Raw genomic sequence first — 19051 nt, 5'->3', positions numbered from 1 at the left:
TTATACCTATCATATGAAACCCAAACCCTCTGTTTTTACATTTTGTTATTTTCTGAAACTATTGCTCAGTTCAATCTTCCACTTAAGTTGCAATGTTTTTTGAAAAGTGTTTTTAATTGATAAACAACTGCTAGGCATTTACGAATCTGCTCTAAAAACAGAGGAGGCTGGATCAGTATCGAGTGCATTTCGCTGAGTCATTCCACAGGCTGGTTTGCATTAACTAGCAGGGGTCTGGGTTGGGGTGGATGCTGAAGGCTGCGTGTGATTGGTCGGTGCAAAGTGAGGCGGGACTGTACAAAGTCCCACATCTGGCAGCTCTTACTGCTGCAGCTCACTCAGTAACTCAGGAACACAGAGAGGAACAGATAGAAGAACAGAGAGAAGATGTCGTTCATTAAAGTGGATCCATCGTCCGACTTCTCCTTCCACAACCTGCCCTATGGAATATTCTCCACAGATAATAATGTAAGTGCAGTCTTCTTTCTACCTTTACACAGATTTGTGTCATGTCAGAAACAATAAGTTTTTCAAAACAACAGCATTTCATACATGTGTGTCTAAGAGGAAAAGACGGTCATTGAGGAACCTTTGCCACTCTCATCAAGAAATCCCCAAAGACCAAATCCATTACAAAGTTAATAACCAATATATATAAATAGAGTATTATATACTTTAAATGCAAAAAAAAAAGTTTTTATACTTTTCTAAATTGAAGTATAAGCTATAAGCCCAGGAAAACCGATATACTTCAAGTGATGCAGGTTACCTTGCTGAAACATTGAAAACATGTTTAAACAAATAAAGTTATTGATTGTAGTTCTGTGATGACCTGTATTCATGTCAAGGTGTTTTATTTCCCCAGCCCAAACGCCGCGTCGGTGTTGCCATTGGAGACCAGATACTGGACCTCAGTGTGATCATGTCCATGTTCCGAGGGCCGCTGCTGTCCCAACATCAGGACGTCTTTGACCGGGTACGTTTGACCTCTAGGGGTTATCAGAGAGTTGACCCTTTAATCAGATTTACTCTAATGGCAGTGGAATAGTTTTATCTTACTACAGTATGGCATTTAAATTGCAGGTCCACTCAGTCCTGTTCCTGTGGTTGTATACAACATTATTATGTTCCTGCCACTTTACAGAAACTAGTGATGATTTGAGAAGTGTTTGGGTTGAGTAAAGGGGTTAGTGTAATAATATTTAATGATCGTTATTTTATTTGTCTATGTTATTATCACTGATGTATAATCTTTGTGGTGTCTTCCCATCAACTGTGGAACTTTTTTTCCTGGTTTGACTGTTTTAAATGCATATAAAAAAATTAGGGCTGTCAGTCGATTCAAATATTTAATCGCGATTAATCGCATGATTGTCCATAGTTAATCGCAAAATCGCACATTTTTTATCTGTTCTAAATGTACCTTAGAGGGATATTTTTCAAGTTTTTAATACTCTTATATGAGTGGACAAATATGCTTTATATGTTTGTTTATTATCATTTGAACAATGACAAATATTCTCATGAATATTAAACACAACAACCTCTGAACATTACAAATATTCGCCTCAATTCAACCTGGAACCTCTCTCATACAATAATACAATACAGAGCATATATTGCGTTAGCTTAGCTAATCTCCATTTAGAAAACACGCATTTTAAAGTGTGCCAGAAGTGTGGTCTGCCACAAGCGGGCGGCAGGAGCGGGGCTGTCAGCATCAGCTTGTAGATGGTATTTTAAACTCGATGCGCTCTGAAACTACGGGGCGGCCGAGGACAAAAAATACACATGCGTTAATCGTGTTAAAATAATTAGTGGTGTTAACGCGTTATTAACGCGTTAACTTGACAGCGCTAAAAAAAATCCTCACCCAAATCTGTTTAACCTTTTAATTCAACTTCATCCCAACTTTTTACCAAGTTTTACTTTCCTTTTTGGCATTTATGGTCAATACATATCATTTAGAGGCGAAGTCCCGCCCATCTACTTCCGACCCATGGGACCTTATGGGAAATTATGCATTGAAGTCAATGGGGAGAGAAAGATTATCTTTCGATCCCGTTTGAATTGTGCCACGAATTACACATATGATGTTTGTCAATCTTAAAAATGAATTTCCATGTCAAAAAAGTCACAGTTTGTCGTAAAACTGTTGAAATATAAGACTATGAAAAGTACGCAACTAGAAAGACTACAAATCCCAGAATCCTGGTCCCGCATGCTGGCTCTTACGGAACCGACTAACTCCCCTTTTGTGTATGTACAGCTCTCAACATGCCCAGACTTGGAGTGATTTTCACCTCTTTTAATACTTTTTGCCTCATTCTGAAAGAAAGAAGTGAAATGTGCCAACGTGACGGCTGTCTTGGTGTGTGGTGCGCAGTGGCGACTGGTCATTAGGGGCAGGCACAGCCCCACCTAGTGTCAGCAGAAAGTATTACAAATAATGATTAAAAAAAATGCAAAAAAAGAAATTAAAAAAAATATAAAATATATTTTAAGATCATGTTTAATCATCTGATTCGTCTGTACATTGCTGTTTTAGTCTGTGTTCTTCTAATTAGTGTCTACAGTCACAGTTTGTGCCTATTGAGCTGTTTAGAGCCATGTGGGACAAAACCTGATCATGCCCCTCCCTCTCGCTGTCTAAGTGAACGGTGACTGTAAAAACTACACTGCGCATGCTCAGAGTATTTTCCTATTTAATGTGTGTTGCAAAAAAATAATGACCATAAGGGCACTGAGCTGCCATCCCCACCATACGTCATCTCACATAATTCAGAGCTGATTGGCTGTAAGTACGTGTGCCGCGAAAAGTGTGGTGTGTGAAGAGGAGACGAGACGAGAGAGCTGCAGTGACGCGTCCTAAAACCCGGAAGTAAGCTGCGCTTGGCTTCCCTCGACAAAAAAGCAATGAGATTTCTCCATAGGATTTTAGAAAATAGCTCGAAATAAGATCTGTGGGAAACGTACCTGTTAGATAAATGCACGTTTTGTTCAGCCGGATAACATCCACATGTCTACTCTACTTTTATAATTTTTTAATCATAAATCTATCGATTAGATTTATGATAGACTTTTGAAACTACAAGAAGATAAGGAGGACTTTTACAAAAAAGTAATAGAAATTTTTGTCCAGAAGGATAGGCAAATGGACTTCATCTTCAAGTCAAGGTAAGACCGCCATTTTGTTGAAAATGGGATCTTACTAAGAGAGAACAATTCAATATTTAAATGATAAAATTACATTTTTTGGGTATCCTTTTGTTGAACTGTCTGTTTAAAATTAATCGAAGCATCAGACAAAAAAAGCTTTTGAAAATAATATTATATTTTGGTTTAGGTCAAAATATAATATTTGTAAACCTGAAGAGTCAGTGCCAGTGCCTCACCAGCCATGAACCTCACTGCACATCACTGCAGAAGCTTATATATAGACATCTAAGTTTTTTGTGCCCCACCACTTTTGTACATATAAAAACGCCACTGGTGGTGCGAGACGGGAGATGTAGGTCATTGAGCAGTTCACACAAAGAAAAGTGTTACTTCACAGTTTTACGACACATTTTTATTTTTTTGACTTGTAAAATTATTTTTTAAATTGACAAACATCATATGTGTAATTCGTGGCACAATTCAAACGGGATCGAAAGATAATCTTTCTCTCTCCATTGACTTCAATGCATAACTTTTCCGAAATAAGGTCCCATGGAGCTCAATCGGAAGAGGAGGGACTTCGCCTCTCTATAGTTGAGATCAAGGGCACATTTATTGATGTCAAAGTTTGTAAACATTTCAAATTTGAGGACACCAGATGCTATAGACTTAAATTAAACACATAATTCAATTAAAGTAGTAATCATTACTTTTTCTTGCAAATAATGTAGTAAAAAATCATCAATCAATAACCCCTTAGTCCAACCGAATCACATTAGGAGCAGGACGAATGTGAGCCGAGGACAACAGGAAGGTTACATTCAGAAGCATACTTTGAATCTATTCCATCATTAATGTGTCATATTGAATGTTTTTCTGTGTCTGCAGCCCACTCTGAACGCCTTCATGGCTCTGGGCTGTGAGTCCTGGAGGGAGGCCAGGAGCACGGTGCAGGGGCTGCTGTCAGCCAATGAGAGCGCTCTGAGGGATGATGTCAGCCTCCGCAGCAGGTCAGTCAGGAGTGGGAGGGGGACTTTAAAAATGGATTCTGTTACAGTTACTAGTTACTAGAAAAAATGCAAACATTAGCCCTATGTGATTATCAAAATAATCTTTTAGAAATGTAACAGTAATCTGATTACGCCTTTTTTTGTATGTAACTGTAAGGGAATAAAGTTACCTTTTTTTGTATCCTGATTACGTAATCCTGTTAAATGTTATCGATTTAGCCTGTCTGCGGTATTCAAACATTCTTAAGTTGCTTTGGATAAAAGCCTCAGCTAAGTGACATGTAATGTAATTGTTAGTTTTTTTAATATCCCTACATTTTTCTTCTCCTTTAACCTGTAACAGGTGTCTCAAACCCTCAAAATGTTACTGTTCTTACATCAGCTTTTTCTTCAGTTCTGAGATTAAAGTAGGATTTCTGAAATTAGACAGATTTCTGAGAAACAAGTCAAAATTCTGACTTTAAATTCTATCTTTGAAGTCCGAATCCTAAGAACAGAATTCCCCCAAAAATTCACAATTCTAGCTTTTTATTCTCAGAACTCAAAAGATTTCACTTCTGGCCCTAATCTTCTTCCGTACATGTTAAAGGGGACCTATCATGCAAAATGCACTTTTGTACGTCTTTTATACATGAATATGTGTCCCCGGTGTTCCAGGGAACTCACCAAGTGTCAGAAAACACAACCCTCTCTATTTTCCTCCATACCCAAATCTCTAAAAAAGGGGCTGCAACGGATCTGATAAAAACTGATCCAGATTTGAACACTGTCCTGACGTCAGGACGGCGGCGCTACGGCTATTGGGCCAACTCTCCACCTATCAGGGGAATGTGGGGTTGGGCCACGGCCGGTCATTGCCGCTCGAAAGCGCTGGAGACGCTGTAGTACATATGCCAGGCCTGTAAGTGGCTCTGTAGTCTGCCACAAAAGCAGCGAAGAAGACTTCCCGTGCATGGTTACCATGGTTACCCTTCTGTTTATTCTCCGCTGTGGCTTTTTTTCTCCCTCCCCGAGGCAAGCGTTTGCTCCTCCTGCTGCTTTAATTCAATGCAATCCCTCCCCGTCGAGGCAAGCACTGTAATTCTCTCCGGTTAGTCCACCAGCAGATGACAAACACCCACCTCTCCGCCTCTTCCAAGGAACGAGGGGACCGTGCGGCAGAGTTTAAGTTAGGTTTTCTTTCGCCGGTCAAGATGTCCGTTAAAGTTTAAATCTTCTGGACAAAATTTGAAAAGTGCCGGTCAAAGGTCTTCTTTGTTATTTATATGAATAACGACTCTATATAATAATATAATAAAACACGGAGGACGGAGATCTCCCCCCTCTTCTGACAGCCCAGCAGCTGTTCAGAGCACGCTATCCTCTCCTGCAGGGGGGCGTGGTCAGCTGCAGCTCACAGAATCAGCCCGGTGCAAAAACAGTGCTGGAAAGAGCAAATGGAGCGAAATGAGGCATGGCTAAAATGCATGATCTGTTTGGTATTTTGAAAACAGAAACGTATAAATATACCTTATATAGGTATGGCCCTACAATATATCATTTAAATATAGCATGATAGGTGTCCTTTAAACAAACCATTAGAAAATATAAATATAACATCTAAGGAAAAGCCCTTCAAAACCTATTCGCAAAAATAATATCTTGTACAGTTGGACCCTAATCTTATATTTTAAACTCCACAAAGCTTCTCCTCTTTCGCGTGCTGGCTGGTTATCTGGCCTTTCTCGAGACAGCTTATTCCATCATACATTTATATACAAATATGTTTCTGTGTTTGTCTCTGCAGAGCGTTGGTCCATCAGAGTGCAGCGACCATGCACCTTCCTGCAGACATCGGTGAGTCTCTCCTTCCACGGAACATCCTCTCAGAATTTTTTCGTTAATAGAAACAGAATACCCACATTTATATGTACACATAACGAGCCTTAAAATGTTCTCATGTGCTTAAACTTTAAAGATTAATATGCAAAAATAGTCCAGAGGAAAAATGACACTAATTGTGTTATTACTGACATTTCTGTGTTTTTAACCAACTGTAAATGTATGTTTGATAACTAACACCAACATTTTTGATTCTTTGGGTCATAAAGAAAGGCACAATAAAGGTAATTTGCTTTGTTGCTAAGAAGAAATAAATACTGGCATTAGCATTCCCATAGTAGAATGTAGTCAGGGCCCATCAGCACCAGAGGGCGATGTTTAGCATCGTATTACATCTCTACCACTGGTGACTTGGTTCATTCAGTCCAGTTGGTGCTGAAGTACATCCAGCAGATGAGACTCTTCCAGCCTGTTCCTCTCATCTGATCTGTTTTTACAGGAGATTACACCGACTTCTACTCCTCCAGAGACCACGCCACAAACGTGGGCACCATGTTCCGGGGGAAGGAGAACGCTCTGATGCCAAACTGGTACACACTCCATCAAACCAGGCCTTGATACTTTCCACTAGGGGCAGAAAGTGACAGCAAACTGTTCATCAATCTCTGTAGACGGTTTGATATGGAGGGAGGCTTCAAGGTTACTTTAATTAAAAAGCACCCCAGAACTTCAGTTTAAACCCGCCAGCACTTCTGCACTTCACTTCCCAGAGATAATAATAATAATAAATTGTATTTTTATAGCGCTTTTCTCTAACCCAAAGACGCTTTACATTTGGGGAAGGGTAGACAAACAAGGACAGGCAATACAACAACAACAAAACAAAAACAAAACAGAAAAACAAAAAAACAAAAAAACAAAACAGAAAAGCAGTCAGGAGGAAGTACCTGGGTAGTATTGGGACGTCTAAACATGCTCATTTTCAATATAGTTTAAGAGAACTGTTTTACAACTGACCCAACATCCTCTATACATGCTCTAATTGTAACATAAGTACTTCTATCAAAAAGACAAAGCTGCTCAGTGAAATGCCCTTCATGTTCAATATTTAATTTCCCCTTTCAAAAACCCTAATTCACTCATATGTGTATATAGTTCTCACACTGTACCTTGTGCATTCAAATGTAATATACTGTACTGACTTAGCTCACTTATAATGTTAATGGTATATTCTGAAAACATTTAGTTCGTTTTATCAAATCAAAGTTACACTGACTTCCACCTGTGTATTAATATTGTGTATTTAATTGAGACACTTTATAAGTATACATTTTTCACTGTTGATATATAGATATTTACTGTTTTTATTAGTTTAATTTAATTTTTAATTCATGTGCCATTCTTTGGCTACATGCTGCTGTGACAAAATAATATTCCAAATTGGCATAGCAGGTAGAAAAGGCATGCAAGAAAGAAAAGCAGACATTGGTAATATATATATATATATTTTACGTTATCTGATCTAGGCCCAGCGGCCCATTCACTGCTCTGTGCTGTATTTCCCTGTGCTCCCGTCATGCTAACACTGATCCTGGGTCTGCAGGCTGAGGCTCCCGGTGGGGTACCACGGCAGGGCCTCCTCAGTGGTCGTTTCTCGGACCCCCATCCGCCGGCCCTCAGGCCAGATGAGGCCGGACCAGAGTAAGATCCCCACAGCTGACAGAGTCCACACAACAAATCACCAGAGAAGAGCATGTTACAGATACAAGTTTAAGACTTGTTATTACATCTTTGCAAACCCTAGAAGAGTACTGCACTGTTTATTTTTTTTCACACTTTTTTTAACCCTTTTAAAATTCAACTGCCAACCATGTTCATACGCAGGATTTTATAAATACAGAGGTCTTAAATAAGCCGGCTGGGGAGGTTCAGGGGAATGACCCCACCAACGTTGGACCTGCTCAAGATGTGCTTTTTAAGACATTTGGAGTGGGCAAAATTGGATAACATTTAGATGTGATAGTGGGCAGTAGCATACATGATCTTTGAAGCAGTAATCCATTTGTCAATATTTAATTAAATAGTAAAGATATAAATCCACACTACAGACTTCTTCTCTCTGTGACTGCTCTCTCTGTCCTCCACTCTTTGTGGTGCCTCTTTATTCGCTGCCTGTGACTCCACTGGTCGCTCCTTTCCAGTGAACATTATTTTGTTATTTCATGTATTATACACCTTATATATTTCATCTTTGTTTACATTATTATGGATTCAAACGATACAAATGTGTCTCAAACAGAACATACTTTTTATTGCTTTTTCAATGAATGCAGCCTTGGCCCATAGATGGAATGGTTTGCCCTGATCGACATATACACAGAGCTGCACATCTTACTGCATGTTTCCTTTTCCTCTCAGCAAAGCCTCCAGTGTTTGGCCCGTCTAAGCAGCTGGACATCGAGCTGGAGATGGTGAGTACTTCAAAATCCAAATTCCCTGAGGATAAGCTAGGGCTGTGCAATTAATCGTATTTTAATCTCGATTACGATTTTGGCTTGCAACGATTACGATAACAACGTAATCGAAATAAAACTATTATTCTTTTTGATTTAATTTTTTTTATTGGTTTTTCAGTTGAATTATACTTAAAGTTCAGGGTAATCAACTGTTAAAAACATAGTGTTCACATTTTTTTTAAGTCAGTAAATGGATAATCGTTTTTTAATAATGGTGATATCAATTATTGACCAAAATAATCGTGATTATGATTTTTGCCATAATTGAGCAGCCCTAGGATAAGCCAAGGTTTCCCTTCTCTCTAGCCTTTTGTCAGCTGTTGTGATTTTAAAGGTCCCATGTCATGGCCATTTCTACTGATCATAATTCCATTGTTGAGGTCTACTAGAATAGATTTATATCGTGCAATTTTCCAAACTCACATTGGTTTCTCATACAGCATCTCTGTATAGTATGTGTATTCACTCTCTGTCCTACACGGCATGTTGGAGCTCCTGCCCCCCCCCTCCCTATGAGCCCAGTGGCCGACAGTGAGACACAGCGAAACCCAGCCCGAACCCACACACACCCGCAGCCTGGCTGGGAGTTTGTGTGTGTGCTCACACACCGACTCACAGCCTCGCCGCGTCCCGCCGTCTCGGGGAGGAGAAATCGGCGGAGCTGCAGCTGAGAAAAGATTGAGTGTGTGTGTGTGAGGGAGTCCGGATTGGTCCTTTTGGACCAATCCACGGACTTAACGTAACGGCTCCAGGGATTGGTCTATTTGGTCAATGGGTCCATTTGGGTATGGGCACGTCACTTTACTCAGAAAGAAAACAATGGAAAAAGAGAAATCTCCAACGAGGCGTTCTGGGGCAGCATAGACAGGTCTTCTCTGTGTTAGAGTTTTACTCGCCGTTTACATGCAGAAAAACCTTCATAACACACAAGGGGACGGGTAATAACCGGAAAAGCATGACATTGGACCTTTAACACAACGTCAGTATTTCATTGCCATTATATTTCTTCCTTACTCTGATAGGCCTTCTTTGTTGGAGGAGGGAATCAGCTGGGGGAGCCAATCCCCATCGAGAAAGCCCATGAACACATCTTCGGCATGGTGCTCATGAACGACTGGAGCGGTGAGCCTCTGCACAACAAATCAAACATCCTCCGTGTGTGCTTGTAGCTATGGTTCCCTGACACATCAAGGCCACCCTTGGTGATAATGATAGGCTTTACAGTCATTGAACATGATGATGATGGAAAGCTGATATTTGTGAGAAAGTTTGTCAGATAGTTCTAAATCAGTGATAGAGCTGCTTATACGCATCCAAACCAACACTGTAATCAGCAATGGCGTTTCACTTAGAAGCACTCTTGTTCCTTAATGCAGATCTTCATTATACATGGGGCTGCCACTGCAGATATAGTCTGATGGAAATGATTTTAGATATAATGGCAGTCCTCATCAAAATATTAGTAGGTGTATGTATTATTGATTCAGATCTGGAGAGACATGCACGGGGCTGGCGCTCTCTGACTGTCATTGTCTCTAATACCCTCCCACCCGTTCACTCCCAGCATACTGTAGCCATCAGTAGTACATTTAAACTGGCATTGCAAAAAAATATTAATATAATCAGAGAAATCCTTACTTGAAATTGCTTCTCCAATATGCATGGTTAGGAGAGTTACAATGACTCATTTCACATACGAAAATGTATTCTTACTTATTTAGCTATCAAAATATATACGTTTCTTTATGAATATATAGGTTCACCTACTGAATTAAAAACAGAACAAATGAACAAAGAAAGTGAAAACCATAAAGCAGATTCAGGCAGTTTCAGATAGATTCACACGTAAAGTATTATCCTACAGAACAGTACAGCTCTAAGAGAAGAGATAACATCTGATCCTTTTACAACAAACACTAGATGATCTTTTTAGGTTTTAATAACACTGTTATCCTGCTAGTAATCCATCATTTTAAATGCAGGATTACACAGGGAATACAGTTACCTTTTACTGTATCCTGATTATGTAATCCCGTTCGATGTATCAGTTCTCCTGAGGCTCCAGCTCCACACATGACTGTGTGTTCTATCCTGCAGTTATATTCATGTTTATTCTCAGCCAGGGACATCCAGGCGTGGGAGTATGTTCCTCTCGGTCCTTTCCTGGGGAAGAACTTTGGAACAACCATTTCCCCCTGGGTCATCCCCATGGAGGCGCTGTTACCCTTCGCAGAGCCCAACGCCATCCAGGTCAGCACCGCGGTCCTGTAACTGCTCTGATGGTGTGACAACATCTCCTCCATGGTCCTCCACATTAGAGACATTTGGATTGCTCTCTGGACCAACATCAGATATTGGGGCTTTCTTTTATTAAAGCTGGGGCATTGTGTCAGCCAAGGTTTAGGTGTAGAAAGGTGACATCAAGGCAAGTGAGTCGGTGTGTTTCAACACTGGGGTTGACTCTCCTTATGAACATATATGCCTTTGGACAATTTATGGTGTCAAAGACCTTATTTATTTCAAGGAAAAACAAAAAATTCAGGCTCTAGGTTTCAATTCAAAATATAAAAATAATGTGCAACGGCTTTCAGGAATTCTGTAATGCTTTCAGATATTTATGCTCCTGTACTGTACATCAACTTCTTTTTAGAATGTAATGTTATTTATGCTGAGTCAGCACACTAGTAGGCATGATATATTTTATTATAAACCCCTGGACTTTATTAGCTTATACGGATTCAGAAAATATTGCTGCTCATTCAAAGTTTACATTTCTGTGTTCTCTAAAGGCCCGGACACACCGGGCCGATTTCGGCCGTCGATAGATGTCTGGCCGTCGATGAGCGTCCTGTCGCCCTACTCAGATTGGTGTGTCCAGCACCGCCGTGTCTTTTCGGCCGTGCCGACACCTTCCGCTCCCGATTCAACATCGGGAGACTGTCGGCAAAAGGCTGTCGGCAAAATAAATCACTCGGATTGGCTGTTCAGCTTAGCGAATCAGTGCATGAGAAGTGAAACGGAAGTGAAGATGGCACACACAGACGGCTATTATTTTTCGTTTTCCAGTACCGCACTGAACATGTTTTCGATTATAAGTCGTTATGTGAAACAGTCTGTGAAACAGTCTGTGATGGACGAGAGTGAAAATGGAACGCACGCTATTTGGTGTTTGTATATATCACGCAGTCTGTCTTCCGGTTGCCTCTTTTGAATTAAGAATACACACTACCGCCGCTTGCTGGTAAGGAGAGTTATTGCCACTCACACATGCACAACCTCCACCCCGCTGCGGGACGTACGTGCTACTTGGCCGTCGGCTGAAGTCTTTGCGGTGAGTTCCAGTGCGACTTTTTGGCCAAGACGCAGGAGACGTGAGGCGAAACAACAATCGGGTCCGTCGGGACGTGTTCTTTGGTGTCAGTTTGGTGTGTCAGGCAGTATGTACAAAAACACAAAAAACGTAGATGTTTATATACAGTATAAACTTCTGCAGTGACGTGCAGCGAGGTTCATGGCTGGTGAGGCACTGGCACTGGCACTGACTCTTCAGGTTTACAAATATTATATTTTGACCTAAATCAAAATATTATATTTTCAAAAGCTTTTTTAGTCTGATGCTTCGATTCATTTTAAACAGACAGTTCAACAAAAGGATACCCAAAACATTTTTTTTTATCATTTAAATATTGGATTGTTCTCTCTTAGTAAGATCCCATTTTCAATAAAATTGTGGTCTTTCCTTGACTTGAAGATGAAATCCATTTGCCTATCCTTCTTGACAAAAATATCTATTACTTTTTTGTAAAAGTCCTCCTTATCTTCCTCTAGTTTCAAAAGTCGAATCATACATTTAATTGATAGATTTATGATTCGAAAATTATAAAAGTAGGGTAGACATGTGGATATTATCCGGCTGAACAAAAACGTTTTCCACAGACCAGGGGCGTCGCCTGGACCTGAAACATTCGGGGCTTAGCCCACAGTGGCGGCGGCCGCGGCGCTACAGTGGAATTTTCTACTGCAACACTCCCCACACGCAAACACACAGTACACCCGCGACTGTTACAATGAAGGCTCGATAATCAGCTCACGGCATATAGGCAGGGGTAAAGTGCTATTTTTTATGAGTGGGGGGCGGACCTCACCTCCTCTAGGGGGAGTTGCTAGTGAATTGTCCGACTGGCCCACTTTGGTACCGGCCCACCGGGAAAACTCCCGGTATTCCCAATGGCCAGTCCGCCCCTGCACAGACCTTATTTCGAGCTATTTTCTAAAATCCTATGGAGAAATCTCATTGCTTTTTTGTCGAGGGAACCCGTGCGCAGCTTACTTCCGGGTTTTAGGACGCGTCACTGCACGGCCCAATCCCAAACCACGCCCTACACCCTACCCACACACTCCCCCTCCTTGACGGAGTGAACTCCGTGGAGTGACACTCGCAGCTCAACGAGGCTCCCTCCTGTCAGATGGAGGGAGTAGATACAGCGGCAAGCTTTGGGACAAACTCCCCTCTCTCCGGCAGAAACAGGAAATGCCGTAACTATATGTAACAACGGTTTCAAATCAGCATCTCTTAGACAAAAAATGAATAACTAAATTAAAACTCCAAACATCTTCTTAGTTTCAGTCCGTGACGTCATTGGGCCCAGAAAGACTTTTCCCCATTGACTAACATTGGGAAAGAAACGTCTGTAAATCAGCGGATAATTTTTTTAAAACTAAATAAACTACCCAGTATGAACTATTTTATAGCCCTTATTATAACCATTAGGTCCTTAAAGTTGTAAAATGCACTAAAAGCCGAATTTAGATTTATTTTCTGTCTCCATTCATTCTACTGAGCCGAGAGTGGGAGCCCGGGGGGCGGGGCTTAAGGGGCGCATGCTCTGTGAGCGCACATACGGGTTCTTCTGCTCTGAAAGCTAGACATGAGTAATCTGTGACGTTTCGCTCTCTCAAAAGTTGGGCCATTTTGTCATCAGCAGCTCTCATAGGAAAGAACGAGACCCCGCCTCCGACGCTGTATCCAGTTCTTATTATACATCCATGGTCAGCACCGATGCAGACTCGCTGTTTGGTGGCTTGATAGCCCACTCCCCCTCCACACCGCTCCACACTCGTTGGTTTGGAACAGCACTTAATGTGGCGGACCCTCCGCGCGAACTCGCAAACGGAGGGGTAGGGCGTGGTTTGGGCCCACCACTATCTCGTCTCCTCTTCACACACTACACTTTTCGCGGGACATGTACTTACAGCCAATCAGCCAATCATCTGAATTATGTGAGATGATGTATGGTGGGGATGCCAGCACAGTGCCCCTATGGTGATTATTTTTTTGCCGCACACATTGAATAGAAAAAGACTTTGAGCATGCGCAGTGTAGTTTTTACAGTACACGTTCACTTAGACAGTGAGAGGGAGGGGCTAGATCGGGGCTTGCCCCCACATGGCTCAAAACGGCTCAATAAGCACACACTGTAGAAACTAATTAGAAGAACACAGTCTAAAACAGCAATGTACAGACAAATCAGATGATTAAACATGATCTTAAAATATATTTTAAGATGTATTATTTTTGCATTTTTTTGTAATTATTATTTTAATACTTTCTGCTGACACTAGGTGGGGCTGCCCCTAATGACCAGTCGCCACTGGTGTCAGGGCCTTAACACGTCGAGGAGAAAGGTGGAGAATTTGGAGCAAAATAGTTTCAATAATAAATTAAGTTTAAAAAAAGATTAACATATTAGTTTTGTTTTTGGCGTATTAAAACCATGGTTTCCTCAGTCATCTTCACAGACAGGTAGACATATCACTGCTTTACACACTGTCATAAAAACCTGATTTAAAGGAACTGACCATACCATAATGAAGCCTTCCCCTCCTCACTTTTTCTACTTTGTCCCTGTTGCTCCTCTCTCTGCAGGATCCAGAGCCCCTCCCTTACCTGCAGCACCTGGACCCCTTCACCTTCAACATTAACCTGTCTGTGTCACTTAAAGGTACAGTACACAGAGCGTTTCAGTCTTCTAATGTCTGGAGCTTTGCATTTTGGTCTTCGCGACTTGTTTCCTCGGAGCGACCTATCACTGGTAGGTAGACATGTAGTTTCATTGTAAGGAAATGTCATTTTTTGGCTGGAGAAAAAGTACAATATGAGGTAGCAGAAAAGTACCTCAAGATATAAATGTACCAAGGTACTTTCCGCCATGGCTAAATAAAACTATACCGTGGTCATGTCAAGTCCTATTTTCACTTTTGCTCTAAATCTAAGACATACTTTATTAATCCCACAAGGGGAAATTCAGCTTTCACTCCATTGTTACAGTACATACAGAACACCTGAAATACACACATGCAAAGGACCTATACTCATTAGGCTGGAAATGCACAAACACGCATTAAGGGAGAGGTGTCCCAGAAAATATAACCCACAATGGGGTGTCAAACCTTCTGTTATATGTGATAAAGTGGATGTCTCCTTTAAAATAAGTCACTTGTTGCTGTTTGCTCTTGTAGGACAGGACATGGCAGATGCAGCAACCATCTGCAAGACAAACTTTAAGGTAAGAGGATCCATAACAACAATCTCTGCTAAAGTCCCAAACTAATATTTTCAGGACTGGGTAAAATGGGGCCATGCCTAGCTTGTCAATTTTGTATCACTGCAATAACTCCTGGTTAATAAGTAACAACACCTCTACACAACCAACAGCTTTCAAATACCTGTTGCAGTTTTAGCTAAACGTTTGTTCTCACGCTCTGCCTCTCTTTGCTCATATTTCCTCTCTGTCTGTAGTACATGTACTGGACCATGAAGCAGCAGCTCACCCATCACACAGTGAACGGGTGCAACGTGAGACCAGGGGACCTGCTGGCCTCGGGGACCATCAGTGGACCTGTGAGTGCACCTTAACACTAGATAGGATGGATTATCTTTTAACGGTGTATCTGTTTATGTGAACTGTGGATTTTAGGGATCTCTAGTTTACCCTCAAACGCATACATGTGTATTCTGAGGTTTGCACAATTTATCTAATTGATTTTATTTATTGTCGTTTCTGTCTCTTTTAACCTCTCTTACCTCCACCTCTTGTATTGAATATGTCAACATATAGTTTTGACCAGGTGGCACAAAGAATACATGAGCTATTTTTCAAACCTGACTTGTGTTGGATGATGTGTTATTGCCCCAGATGCCTCTCAGCCTTGTGTTGTATATGTGCAGTTAGCATATAGAGCTCATTCTGTGTGTTCTGTGTTCCATCAGGATCCAGAGAGCTTTGGCTCCATGCTGGAGCTGTCCTGGAGGGGCTCTAAGAACATTGATCTGGGGGGAGGAGAAACCAGAACTTTCCTGAGGGATGGAGATCAAGTCACCATCAAAGGTCAGACTCAGCCTTCAGCACAGATAACAAGTGGTGGTTATCATTTAAAAAACTTTATTATCAATAAGCAAAACAACAAAAATACCATAATTTATTTCATTATTGATAAAACATTGGTAATGTTGGTGTTGAATACAATATATGAATAACATTTTGTAGTAAAAAATAAAACAATTGTAGTAATAATAAAACCTGTCTAGCCCAAATGCTTTTCATATATTTGCATTGAGGAAGAGGAAGAGTTAGCTTGACTTTTAGTCCCATGTGGTCCAGCTTAATGCTGAATTAAACTCAAATTCATAATTCATCATCTCTGACTTATAAATGTCCTCATTTTTCAAATTCAATGTCTATGACATGATCACGGATCATTTTTTCTGTGTTTTTCTCCCAATTTTTTTTTGTAATGCAGGTCATCTTTCTTATGTTATTATAAATCATTTCATTAGGCATTTCACCTCCAGCTGTACAGAAAATATATTCAGCTCTCAGCTGATAATGTCCAGCTTCCACTGCGATGCACGGCCTTTAAGGTTTCTGCATTTACAGCAGTCCTCTGCAATTATATCTTTTACAAGTCAGCATTGTAGCATTACTTGTATTCTGCAAGAAGTGCATTTATTTGTTGAGCATGTCATTTACCATCCCTGTCGTCTCCTTCTTGTTACTTTTCTAATCTTCAAATAAGATATTTTATTCCCCAAAATACTAACTTTCTGTTAAATTGTGTTTTTGTTTTCTACAGCTCACATACAAAACATGTTCTGTCCTTTTAATGCAAACCACAGTTCCTGGTGTTGCGAGTGTATTCCATCTCCATGCCCCAGTCATCAATCAAACAACCCCCCCCCCCGCTAAGATACTTGCAAAGTGATGTAAAACTGCTGAAGGGCCTTTTTTCTTTCTTTTAAAAATGAAAATATTAACAATGAATTAGATGTAAAGTTGTGTTTGACTGTAAAATGACATGTAAACAGGTTTCAGACCAGCCCTAATGATAGGATTTAACTGTCTCGTATCCATAATCATTTGTTTACAATTATACTAATGTCCCATGTTTTCCTCTGTCTAGGTTACTGTCAGGGAGATGGATACAGGGTGGGCTTCGGACCCTGCGCGGGGACCATCCTCCCCGCCCTGCAGCACTGAAACACACTTACTGTTACTTAAGTGGGGATCCTTTAGCGTTTCTACACACACACACACACACACGCACACGCACACGCACACGCACACACACACTGGTCTGATTACAACTCTTTTCAGAATATCTTTTTTATATGACAAAACTTGGTAAACAGTCAATAGGGCAACATATTTGCATTATTCCAAGTTAAAGATCGGCCCTAAAATCCCTGTGTTCCCTCCACTCATTTGTTTACTTCAGCAACATAGTGACATAATTATGTAACACTTGCGCTTCTATTGGCTAGCGTTTCAACACATTGCACATGATAGGCTAAGGGGCTCTAAGCGGTTGACCAATCGCAACAGAGCAGCTCAGCTAACTAATCAGAGCAGACTGGGCTCTGGTTTCAGACAGAGGGTGAAAAGAGGTGCTGCAGCACAGGCAGTATGAGAAAAATAAAGAGCTTTTTGAACATTAAAGCATGGAGACATGTCCTGGTAGAGGCTCTAACCCTAATATTAGCAGAATGTGTCCTCTTTAAAATAGTCCCAGAATGTAAACTGTATTTATAATTTCTTCAGCCCATTTAAAGAGAAAAAGGTGTCGGTAGAAATAAATCATGCTCATTTCATTTAGTTTTCTAAACTGACTTTAAAGGTCACCTATTATGCAAAATGCACTTTTTGATGTCTTTTATACATAAATATGTGTCCCCGGTGTGTCAGGAGACTCACAAAGTGTCAGAAAATAAAACCCTCTCTATTTTAACCACGGAACTGTGTCTCAGGGCTTCTTAACATTTAACAAACTGTGAATGTGTCATACCCACCTAACGGTAGGAAACTCAGCTAACTGACGATACGAACCTTTTTTACCGAAACAAAACACAAGTCTCACAAGAAGCGTCTAAATGAGCCCTTAGCGAAAACGGGCTAATGCTATTTCTGCTCATAACTCACAAAAACGATCTTTTATACTTCATACTATCTGCACAAACGACTCAGATTCCACAGATTCCATTGGTATAAGTCTCATCACTGCACGGCCAGAACTCACTGAGCGAGCAGCCAGAACAGAGCAAGAAAACAACATCCGTTTTTAAAACCATAACAATAATTACGTCTTACCTTTGCTGTTTTGTGATCAAAAGTTGTGTTCAAGGGAATAAAAACGCTGCTGAAGGTTAATCCAATGTCTCTGTGTCACTTTAAAAATTATTACTGATAATCCATCCTTCCATTTTTTTCAAAAACCCTAAAAAACTGAGATTTCATATGCATGCATGCTTGTGAGAGCTACAACCATACTTGCCAACCCTCCCGATTTCATTGCCCTCTCCCGGTTTCCTCCCGGGGTCACATTTCTCCCGCATTTCTCCCGATTTCTGACAAAATCAGATTTACTCAGGACTGTTTCCACTCAGACTTTAATACAGCTACACCATTGTTTGGTTTCCATGGTAGGGCGTCTCTTTAGTAGCGCGCAACTGAAAGTCTGAGAGGGTGAGGAAGATAGTCACAGAAAACAGAACAAGAATCGACAACTCTACCCTCTGCTCAATCCTTTCCTGTAAAATACAGGTCCAGCCCACACATATGCCCCACCACTAACTACAACTACAATAAGCATGTTAATGTTAATCTAATACAGCTCCGGCGAGCCACTAGCACCCCCGCCCCCCCCCGCGGTGGTTTTGGAAATGCTCCCGATTTCTGAGGTCTCAAGGTTGGCAAGCATGCATATGCCCCATCAAGGATGGTGCTACAGGCCGCAAGGCAGTGCACTTACAACTACAATAAGCATGTTAATGTTGATCTAATACAGCTCCGGCGATCCACTAGCACCGATTTTCGTTCTTTTGGGAAGGTGGAGACAAATCACATTGTTTGGTGGATGCAGTTTGAACCAGAGTAGCAGCATGAAGGTCGGATCGTCACCATAAATAAATAAGTGGTCCGAAAAAAGTTAATGACAAAATACACATAACCTTCCTCAGGCAGTGTGTCAGTGCGTTTGTGCCGGGGACAT

General features: G+C 40.9%; 1 protein-coding gene across 1 annotated transcript; it reads left to right on the top strand.

The window, feature by feature from the left end:
• The first annotated feature begins 351 nt into the window (after positions 1–351).
• Positions 352–18210, top strand: fah (fumarylacetoacetate hydrolase (fumarylacetoacetase)). The gene is made up of 14 exons (XM_034126991.1): positions 352–468; positions 866–976; positions 4048–4169; positions 5956–6005; positions 6490–6580; positions 7594–7691; positions 8409–8461; positions 9529–9628; positions 10626–10756; positions 14433–14508; positions 15026–15072; positions 15306–15407; positions 15777–15894; positions 16967–18210. The coding sequence occupies exons 1-14, from the start codon at positions 388–390 to the stop codon at positions 17041–17043; spliced, it is 1257 nt and encodes a 418-aa protein (XP_033982882.1). The 5' UTR covers positions 352–387; the 3' UTR covers positions 17044–18210.
• Positions 18211–19051: the final 841 nt, after the last annotated feature.

This window comes from Trematomus bernacchii, unplaced genomic scaffold, assembly GCF_902827165.1.
Source record: "Trematomus bernacchii unplaced genomic scaffold, fTreBer1.1, whole genome shotgun sequence".
NCBI lineage: Eukaryota > Metazoa > Chordata > Actinopteri > Perciformes > Nototheniidae > Trematomus > Trematomus bernacchii.
Note: the sequence above shows the minus strand (reverse complement) of the source record. Positions and strands in the feature narration are given on the sequence as shown.